General features: G+C 46.6%; 2 protein-coding genes across 5 annotated transcripts; one reads left to right on the forward strand and one right to left on the reverse strand.

Annotated features, from left to right (window-relative positions):
- The first annotated feature begins 575 nt into the window (after positions 1 to 575).
- Positions 576 to 4954, forward strand: RPL7L1 (ribosomal protein L7 like 1). Of its 4 annotated transcripts, none has more exons than XM_064149893.1 (7): positions 576 to 760; positions 875 to 983; positions 2729 to 2892; positions 3051 to 3188; positions 3461 to 3570; positions 3800 to 4012; positions 4173 to 4954. In XM_064149893.1, exons 1-6 carry the CDS (start codon positions 591 to 593, stop codon positions 4006 to 4008), a joined length of 900 nt encoding a protein of 299 aa, XP_064005963.1. In that variant the 5' UTR covers positions 576 to 590; the 3' UTR covers positions 4009 to 4012; positions 4173 to 4954. The 4 variants fall into 4 exon arrangements, with proteins under 4 accessions (XP_064005963.1, XP_064005964.1, XP_064005962.1 ...); XM_064149894.1 differs by having other exon boundaries at positions 4261 to 4954; XM_064149892.1 differs by having other exon boundaries at positions 3800 to 4954.
- Positions 4955 to 7122: 2168 nt separating this feature from the next.
- Positions 7123 to 10055, reverse strand: MAD2L1 (mitotic arrest deficient 2 like 1). Its single transcript, XM_064149896.1, has 5 exons — positions 9954 to 10055; positions 9655 to 9801; positions 9388 to 9508; positions 8706 to 8809; positions 7123 to 7979 (listed from the first exon to the last, which is right to left on the reverse strand). Exons 1-5 carry the CDS (start codon positions 10027 to 10029, stop codon positions 7807 to 7809), a joined length of 621 nt encoding a protein of 206 aa, XP_064005966.1. The 5' UTR covers positions 10030 to 10055; the 3' UTR covers positions 7123 to 7806.
- Positions 10056 to 10282: the final 227 nt, after the last annotated feature.

Below are 10282 nucleotides of genomic sequence, written 5' to 3' on the forward strand. Positions count from 1 at the left end.
TTCGCTGTCCAAACCACTCGTCCCAGTTTGCCCTTTGCTGCACGGCTTTGCAGCTCTTTCTGCACAGCAACTCTCTATCACCAGTCGCTTGCGCTGTCCACAACCACGCTGCTCTCCAGCACAGCTGGGCATGGTGTGCTGCCTGAGAGGCAAGCTCGTCATGTCATTTGCAGCTCTGCAGGCCCCTGGCCGTGTTCGACCTACTTTGCGCCAAGCGGCTGTGACCAGCTGCCCGCCTGCACTTCAGGTGTGCTCTGTGCCCCGTGAGCGCTCGCACGGAGCTGCTCAGCTCCTTCGGCAGGGGTGCTGCACTTGGGAGACTAACCGGCCTCCTGGTGAGCTGCCCAGGACATCCCGGCGCAGTGCTGAAAGCCCAGCTCTTTTGAAGGGCTTTTTATCTGACTTGAGGCGTCCGGCGGGGTGAGATGTGTCTCTCACACCAGGAGAGTTGGGGAGCGGGACACATCCCAGCTGAAGTGTCTTCTAGAGTTTGCTGCCGACGCTGTCGCGGAAAGCAGGTAGATGCAGGGGCCACAGCTTTGCCAGCCTGCTACTGCCAGAGAAGAGCGGTCTCTTCGCTCCCCGGGCAGATGCCTTCGTGCGCACCACACTCACCAGCGAGCCAAGATGACGGATGCGGGACACAAGAGGGGACACAGACCTCGCCCAGACCCGCCGTAACACCGCGACAGCGCCCCGCTCTGCGCATGCGCGGCAGCGGCACCCGGCAAGATGGAGGAGGAGTGAGTGCGGGGGGTTGGTGAGGCTATATCCGCCGCCATCCGCGGGGATTGTGCAGTCGTGGGGCTGGGGGAGGCGGGGAGGGGTCCGAGTGCGGTGCTGCCTAATGGGACCGGCTTCTCCTGCCTCGCAGGCCCAAGCGGCGGATCCCGCTGGTGCCGGAGAACTTGCTGAAGAAGAGGAAGGCCTACCAGGCCATCAAGGCCACTCAAGCCAAGCAGGCGCTTCTCCAAAAGCGGAAGGTAGGCGCTGGCCGCGGCGAGGTCCTTCGTGCGTGGGGGAGCTGGCGTTGTCCGTCTGTGCGCGGAGTTGGGCCGGCTGGGAGAGCCTGGCCAGGAGGTGATGAAGCCTGTGCAGTGCTGCCGCGGCCTTGTGCTTCGGGAGAGGGAAGCGTAATTCCCTGCAGCCGTACAGATGATGAGCCTGAGCGGCTTCTAAGCGAGGGGGGTGCCGGAGTTAAGGGGGGAGGCAGCCGCTGCTGAGACTGTAGTGGTCGTGATAATCCTCAGAGTCGTCTCTGAGGGGAAGCTTGAGTTCAGAACATCTGCCCCATCTGTCCAGAGCTCTGCAAAAAGAACGAAATTGGGCTTGTTGCGATGAAACACAAAGTTACCCAAGTTGTTCCTCATCGATCAGTGACTGCCAGGGTGCCTGTGTGTAAGATGTAATGCTGCTGAGTTTTGGTGCCACCGTGGGTGTTCCTCTCTCTGAAAAGTTTACCTTTGCAGTTTGGTTTCCTGAGAGTGTGCTTAGAGTTAGCTGTCCCTAGATAAATCAGATGGAGCATAGACAGGTAAATGTGAAGCCTTTTTCGGCATGTAGCATGGCACACGGTGTTGGTACGGAGATTCTGTATGCAGTGTTGGGCTTCCGCGCTGACAGAGCACAGCAGACCTGTTCTGTTCAGCATGTGAGACCTGCTCTGCGGTATCTCAGATAGTACAGTAAGTTCCTGCCTTGGAAGTAGATGAAAGCTCTCCCAGTGAGTCTGTTCCTGTGGAAATGATGGGATTATGTGCAAAACATAGGCCATTTTTGTTAAATGTTCTGTTTTTAAATGTGTTACTGACTTGCTGTGTTTCCAGAGTGGAAATGGAAACATAAGCAATAATACTAAATAGCCACCTCTTCAGAAAATTACCTTAGAGATGAGATATTGATCAGGTCTGCCTGCTTAAAACAATTCATGCCGTTTCATAAGTGATTTACAAGGTGCAGTATAACAGATGACACATAATGTTTGATTCTTTGATTTAAAATGGCCTAATCATTTAGGCAGTAGGGTATCTAAAATATTACTGGATAGATGTTATGTACATTCAGCTCCTATTCATGTGAGAAAGCACTGTGGTGTAGGTGGGTGTACTTGCTCTTGAGCCAAGGATAGGAATTTAAACATCTTTCTAACTGAAAAACAATTGAACACTTCCCTATAATTCTGAAGAATTTTTTTTCAGGTGAGGTAGATGTTCTGTGTTTAAGTTAGTAGTAGTTAATAGCCATTTGAATGCTTGGGTATTTTGATGCTTGTTTGCCTTTAAAGAAAAGGACTCTAAACCCAGATACTTTCTGTTGAATTGTAATTTTGGGCCACGCTGGACTATTGCTGAAGCATTGCTGAAGCATCTGTCTTACCCAGATACAGATGTTGTTTCTGGCTTTCCCAGTGTTTGGCTCGGTTGTGTATGTAGTTGTGAAGTTCTGTCCATGGCTGCAAATGGTTATATGTGCCTTGAGTGTCTTGAGTCTTGCTCTGTTTTTCCTATTTTATTATTTTCCTAAGGAAAACCTCTTTGCTCATAAATTCTGGCTAGCTGCTTGTCCCTCAGTTGTCTTCTTTAGGCTTAGGTTATCACATATACTTTCTTCTAACTACTGCCAAAACTAAGTCCGCATCAAGGTCTGCGTTTCACTTGGCTTTTAACATGCAAACCTCTGTGGCTGCTGTGTTGGGAAGGATGATAATTTCTTATGCTTTTCTTTTTAGCTCCAGAGGGGGAAACAAATTCAGTTCAAACGCCTCGAGGCTTTTGTTCGAGATTCATGGCGGAAGCACCGAGATGTCACCCGGCTGAGGCGCATGGAGCAGAGACCTGGGCAGGCAGCTCCACCTCAGGAGCAGAAACTAGCCTTTGCTGTGCGGATTGCAGAGTAAGAGGCTTCAGTTACTCCTTACCTTTATTATTCTTACCATTTGTAGCTGTCACATCATTTTTAAGCAAAGGAAGGTCTCTTTGCAGGTAGTCTGAGAGCTTTTGTTCCTGTATTAGAGCAATGTGGTTACTAATAGTAATACTTTTTTCACTCAGCATTAAGGGAGTGAGTAAGAGGGTCAGAAGAGTGATTGAGTTGCTGCGGCTGAAGAAAAATTACACTGGAGTATTTGTTAAACTGACTCCATTGTCGCTGAAGATGCTGCAGGTTGTGGAACCTTACGTGGCATGGGGGTAAGTACCAGTCCTGTGACTTGGTAGCAGTTTGCATGTAAGTGTCAGAGGTTTTTGATAGTCCATCTGGTACCGCAAACCTAGAGCAGACTTTTCCAGTAATGGTCAAAAGTTTGTCAACTTTATATCTGAAACCTGTTATTATCCTTTAAATCATTGTTCTAAACCTGACTTGGTTAGTTTCTCACCTCTGTGCAAACAAGAGAGAGATGGGACTTCCCACTCTCTTTCATATCTCTACATTACATAATCTGATTCTTGTTTTTGCACAGACACCCTAACCTGAAATCTGTACGAGAGCTCATCCTGAAACGGGGCCAAACCAGGATTAAGAGAAAGAAGATACCTCTGACAGACAATAAAATGATAGAGGAACATTTAGGTGAGCAGGAAGTTGAGAAAATTAGTCAAGGAAAGAAGGGGATGTTGAGAATTTGTAACCTGACCTAGAAGGGAGTGGAAGGAGAAAAATTTTGCAGGCCATGTATATGGAGGACTGGCAGTTCTGGAATAGCTTGAGAAAATGCAGTACAGTTGAACATCTCATGGTGTTTAGTGGGGGGGATTTTTGTTGTTTTGTTGGAGATTATTAATTATTTTTTGTTCTGCAGGGGCCTGTGGTATTATTTGCCTGGAAGATCTCATTCATGAAATCTACTCAGCTGGGAAGAACTTCAGGAGAGTCTCAAACTTTCTATGTCCATTCCACCTGTCAGTGGCTCGCCATGCTTCACGTAATAAAGTGGGTTTCCTCAAGGAAATGGGCAAGCCTGGCTTCAGAGGTGATGCCATCAACCAGATCATCCGGCAGCTGAACTAGTCATGTGAGAAACACCTTCCTATAACTTCTAAACCCTATCCTTTACCTGGTTTCCTAAGAGTAGCTGTACTGCCATCTGACATGAGGGGAGCTCCTTTGCTTTTGATTCTTTACAGAATATCCTCAAGATAGGGAAAGCTAACAAAGGGTCTTGCTCCAATCAGGGGTCAGCAAATCCTACTGGACACCTGCATAAAGACCTGACTGCTGGGAGATTGCAGTAATGTGACTACTTTCTTTGCTGTTCTGCAGAGTCTTCGTGAAAACTTCAGGATTTACAGCCTGTACCTTTTCAGTTGCATTTTCCATGGACATAATCGCTGTGCAAGGATATATTAGATTTTGGTGCCTTTATTAAAAACAAAAACACAGATGATGATGATGATGATGGAGAGAGACTTGGAGCCGGTCCTTTTTAAGTAAGAGAAATTGCATTTGGTACAAGAAAGAACTTGAACTTCCTGGAGTATCTGACTTATGTATCTCTGAAAACCAATGTTTTTTTCTTTTATACTCATTACTGTTGACTCTGTGGCAGTCAGCTCCTCATCTTGCATTTGCTGTAAAGCAGTAGTGGTCAGTTCCTGATTTAAATTTGTCACAGTTGACACACACTCACTGATTCGATCCAGTCCTCCTGTGGAGTGATTGAAGTTGCACACCTCCATTTAGGTGTAAAAGGGTGTGCAGTCACCTGTTCAAGGCCGTTGTTGAGAGTCAGAAGGCACTAGGTATTCCTCTCCTAGTGCAAGCCCAATAGTGAAAAATGTAGTTTTAAGTACCTAGATTGTATTTATTTTAGAAGCCTTGATTTTTGCTACTGATCTACAAAACAGCAGCCTGAAGATAAGTATTTCTTGGTAGGAAATCCCAGAAACTCTAATAAATGTTGGAATCTATGTAATCAGTGTTTTTAAAATAAATGGTTTTGATAATTCTGTTGTAACAGGAAGAGTTGTACATAACTTTGAAAGAGGGGGAAGAGTTAAATATGCTGAAGCAAATTTGGTGAATGAAATGGGAAAATAAGAGCCTGTAAGTTCTATTCATAGAATCATAGAATGGTTTAGGTTGGAAGGGACCTCAAAGATCACCCAGTTCCAACCTCCTGCCGTAGGCAGGGACACCTCCCACTAGAACAGGTCACTCAAGGCCTCATCCAACCTGGCCTTGAACACCTGCAGGGAGGGAGCAGCCACAACCTCCCTGGGGAACCTGTGCCAGTGTCTCACCACCCTCACTGTAAATAACTTCTTCCTAACATGTAGTTTAAATCTCCCCTCTTCCAGTTTAAACCCATTACCCCTTGTCCTGTCATTACAAGACCTTGTAAATAGTCCCTCCTCAGCCTTCCTGTAGGCCCCTTCAGATACTGGAAGGCTACTATAAGGTCTTCTCGAAGCCTTCTCTTCTCCAGATTGAAAGCCCCAACTCTTGTAGCCTGTCCTCGTAGCAGAGCTGCTCCAGCCCTCTGAGCATCTTCGTGGTCCTCCTCTGGACTCGCTGTAACAGTTCAATGTTCTTCTTGTGTTGGGAACTCCAGAATTGCATACAGTACTCCAGGTGGGGTCTGATAAGAGCAGAGTAAAGAAGGAGAATCACCTCCTTTGCCCTGCTGACCACACTTGTTTTGATGCAGCCCAGGACACAGTTGACTGGCTGGGCTGTGCATGCACACTGCCAGCTCGTGTTGAGCTTTTCATCAACCCAGACCCCCAGGTCCTTTTCCTCAGGGCTGCTCTCCAGACATTGGCCACCCTGCCTGTATCTGTGCTTGGGATTGTGCTCAGGATTGTGCTCAACCAGGACCTTACACTTGGCCTTGTTGAATTTCATGAAGTTGGCCTGGACCCATCTCTCCAGCCTATCCAGGTCCTTCTGGATAGCATCCCTGCCCTCTATCAAGTCAACTGTGCCACAGAGCTTGGTATCACCTGTAGAACTGCTGAGGGTGCACTCAATTCCTCTGTGTCACTGACAAAGATGTTAAACAGTACTGGTCCCAGCTTTGACCCCTGAGGGATGCCAATAGTCACTGGTCTTCCAGGTGGTCATTGTGCCATTGATCACCACTCTGCATGCCACCATCCAGTCAATTCCTTATCCAGCAGTGCTCCACCCATCAAATCTGTTTTTCCAGTTTGGTAACCAGGATGTCATTGTGGGACAGAGTCAAATACCTTACTCAGGTCCAGGTAGATGATGTCAGTTACCCATGCCTTGTCCACTGTTGCTGTGACTTCACCATAAAAAGCCACTCAATTTGTCAGGCATGATTTGCCCTTGGTGAAGCCATGCTGGTTACCACCATTCACCTCTGCTTTGTTCTCCATTTGCCTTAGCAGACCCTTCAGGAGGATCTGCTCCACGATCTTGTCAGGCACAGAGGTGAGACTGACTGGGCTGCAGTTCCCAGGGTCATCCTTTTTTCCCTTCTTGAAGATGGGATTGTTTGCCCTTCTCCAGTCAGCAGGAACTTCACCAGTCTGCCATGACCTTTCAAATATGCATACAGTACTTCAGTACAAAAATGTGTGAAGAACACACAGGAGTCCTGTTAGTTCTCAAGACAGCCCTGCTTGCTTATTAGGTCACTGACTGTACTGCTATTTGAAGACGTAAGTAGGGCAAGAATCCATTAATGGATTTCAGATTGACTCCACCACATTTGTTTTGAAACTTAGATGAAATTGCTTATTGCTCTCTATAACTACCTGAAATGAGGTTGTAGCCAGGTAGGGGTTGGTCTCTTTTCCCAGATACCCTGTGACAGAACAAGAGGACACTGTCTCAAGCTGTGCCAGGGCAGGTTTTGGCTGGTAATGACACATTCTTCATGGAAAGATCGATTGCCCACTGGAATGGACTGCCTGGGGAGGTGGTGGAGGTGTTTAAAGGGAGGCTGAATGAGGCGCTTAGAGTCATGGTTTAATTAGAAGGGTTAAGTGATAAGTTGGACTCGATCCTAAAGGTCTTTTCCAACCTGGTTAATTCTGTGAAATGGTTTGAGTAACAAGGAAGTTGGGTGCCTCTGGGGTATTAGTTCTGTGACAGTTATGAACTCAGATACAGCATTTATAAAACCTTCTAAACGGTGAAGTACTACAGACAGAATTAAAGAGCACTATACAACTTCTAAGCTTTATTCTGTAAAAACAAGACTACAAACATAGAAAATGCTTTACAGACATTAGAAACATACACAGACTGAGACCACCACCCCAGAACCAGAGTCCAGCACTCAATGTACAAGGCTTCATATATATAAAATATACCTGATAAACAGCTGCTTTCATTGTAGAAGTACAAGTAAATTCAGAATTGTTCTGTTTATCTTTGGGCTTGATCCTGACAATGGATGAGCACAGACTTCCAACATGAAGAACTGGCACATCAGGAGTGAGGTTTTTTTGGTTTTTTTTAGTGCCAGAGAGAACTAAACCCTGCTAACTGAATGCAGTTTCTAGTAACCTGAAAACTACTGAATTACAGAATCTGAAGGCAGTTGTAGCAGTTAACCCTAGATTCAGGCATTTTTTTCTAGTCGATGTGGTAGTTTAACACACCATTAGTTTAGCTGGTTAAGAATGGAAGTACTGTTAAAATACCTCACTTACAACTGTTTAAAATCAATGCCAGCATAGCCTAGTGTTGAATCACGTTATCATAAACACGTTGCATTTTTTTCTGTATCATACTTCAGCCAGAGCAAGTGATGATGTGTTCAGGGCACAGCAGCACTATAAACAGAAACTATACAAGAAGACAGGTATATACAATCCCCCCCCCTGCAGTGTCTCATGGGAAGGAATCCTTTTTGTAAGCCACCATGCTGTTTACTTTGTGGATCGTGGTAGTGAAGGACCGAAGACGAACCTCTTCTGAATTGGCTATAAATTGTGGTCCTGACTCTTCCCACTTTTCTGGCACTGCCAAATCTTTATCTGTGTATATCAGCAAGTCAAAGGCACCTGTAAAGCAAGCGGGAACAAATGTAAGAAGATGACATCTACATCTTGAAATATGTACTAATTAATTATACCAATAAGCACAATGTAAAAAGAAACGGTCAAAACATGAAAATTCCTGTTTATGTTCATGTGCAGCCATTTAGCCATTTCTGTTTTGTCAAACAAGTGTGATGGGAATTCTTTTTTAATCTGTTAAAATGGTGTGGAGCAGAGTTCTACAAGATCAGTGGTTACTTAAACCTGTCCATGGTTAGTCACAGAATCTATTGTTTATAAAAATTCCCATCCATCACAGTATACAGCAATTTAAGTTAGCTTAGTCACCCTGCATTGTATTTATTTGACAAAACTGATATATATAGAATATATACATATATATATATATATATATAATCCCCTAAAACCACACAACAAAAAATGTCAAGCATTTTGTGGACAAAGTACCACTTTAAATGAAGTTGCTCCACGTTCATTCATGAGAGAGATGCAAGATACACTATAGGATAATTCTTACATGTATTCAATCCAATGTGTTTTCCATACCTTACACAGCTGCAAAAGACAGAACCTCAGTGTAACAAAGTGCTGTCTCCAATGTGATGGTACATGACGTGGTAACAATTAAAAAGCCCAAAAAAATTAGCAGAAAGGATTTTCTAAAATAGAAAAGTTGAGGTTTTCTAAAGAGAAGGATTCAATTTCTTCAGTGAAGTTAGAAATACTCACAGGCAGTTTCCAACAGTGGAAGAAAAGTTACTGTGGCAGTTATTTGTCTTATGACAGATCGAATTTCATCCTGAATAATTTTCTGAGATTTTTCTCGTGGTGCACTGGAAAAAGAAGAAAACTGTTAAATAAGAAAGCTTCCATTAAGACTTTTCTTTAATGCAGTTCTATTAGGCATTGTTGGTCTGTCTGCTACAGGGCTTTTTATAATAGTGCCACTCTTTTAAGCCCTAGTCAGACTGACTTAGAAAATTTAAGTGATAGTTGGTTTTGCTTTATTAGCAAAGCTTCACAGAATGTGTAAGAAACGTTACTTAGTCTGAAGTGGATGAGAACATTTGGCACAACAGGAAAGCAGTAAGTTCTTCAAGACATACCCTATACAGGGTTTTATGTACTTTGTTGAAGATTAAAAATCAAGTTTTGAGCTGATGCTTTAAAAACAATGTCAGCACCTGAGGATTATGCGTGCTTCAGTCATGCTTCAAACCACGACTGGTTTACAGACCAACAGAAGGAACAACAGTAAGAAAGGCAGCAGCAGTAACATCTTCCAAGTTCACACCAAGGAAAGGCTGTCCCAGCCACTCAGGAAACAGAACAGTGTTGATGCTTGTGGCGTTTATTGTGCCTGCACAGCTTGTACACGAAAGAGCAGACATAAAGGAACACTGCTACTCGCCTCTCGTCCTTTGCAGTTTTGTCGCACTCGATGTCAAACTGCCACCGCTCCAGAACCTCATTGTTTTCAATACTCGAGATGACCACCACCAAGCGCTGCACAATGCACTTGTAAAGCCACTCTGAAAGAAGCCACAGCAGTTAGTTGCAGTACAAGGAAGAAGCAGCATCAGATACATACCAAGGGGAGAAGAGCAGCCTCCCGCCACCGGCAGTACCGTGGCAGTTTGGAGAAGCCCCCTCAGCTCCCCAGGCCCGGCCCCACCACCTTTCATCTGCTCCACTACGTTGTTGAGGTAGTTCTTCAGCTCGGGGTCGGTGGTGACGAGGAGGGTTAGCCCGTACTTCTGGACGCGGGTGAAGGTCTCTGGGGGATAGATTCCCCGCTGGTAGAGGATGCTGTTGATTCCATAGGCTGCGACACGCGGGGAGGGAGAAGGATGCGCTTGTGAGGCGGCCATGTCGCCTCACCGGAGGCCTACCAGCTGCCCTCCCGTTCATCTGTCCTCCTCCCTTCTTCCCACCGCCAGTCCACCCCGGTCGCCGATCGCCCTCTCATGCCCTTACAGAAGAACTCGGCGACGATCTCGGCGCTGCCGCGCAAGGTAATGCCCTGCTGCTCCCGGCTGCCCTGCCTGGCCATGGAGGCTGCGCGCCCGCCGCTTCCCCGCCGCCCGCTTCAAACTGGGCCACGCCCCTTCCTGCCCGCGCCCGCGCCCGCGCGCCGGCCTCTCGCGTGCGCCGGCTGGTGGGGAGCCGCGCGCGCCGCCGGTCGCTGGGGGGAGGGAGGGAGGGGCGCGAGACGGGCGGTGCCTCAGCGCCTGAGGGGAGGGCGCGGAGCTGGAGGCGGTGGCCCGCAAGGGCCCGCACCGCCCCGCACCGCCCCGCACCGCCCC

The sequence above is a fragment of the Pogoniulus pusillus genome, chromosome 10 (genome assembly GCF_015220805.1).
Source record: "Pogoniulus pusillus isolate bPogPus1 chromosome 10, bPogPus1.pri, whole genome shotgun sequence".
NCBI classification, from domain to species: Eukaryota; Metazoa; Chordata; class Aves; order Piciformes; family Lybiidae; genus Pogoniulus; species Pogoniulus pusillus.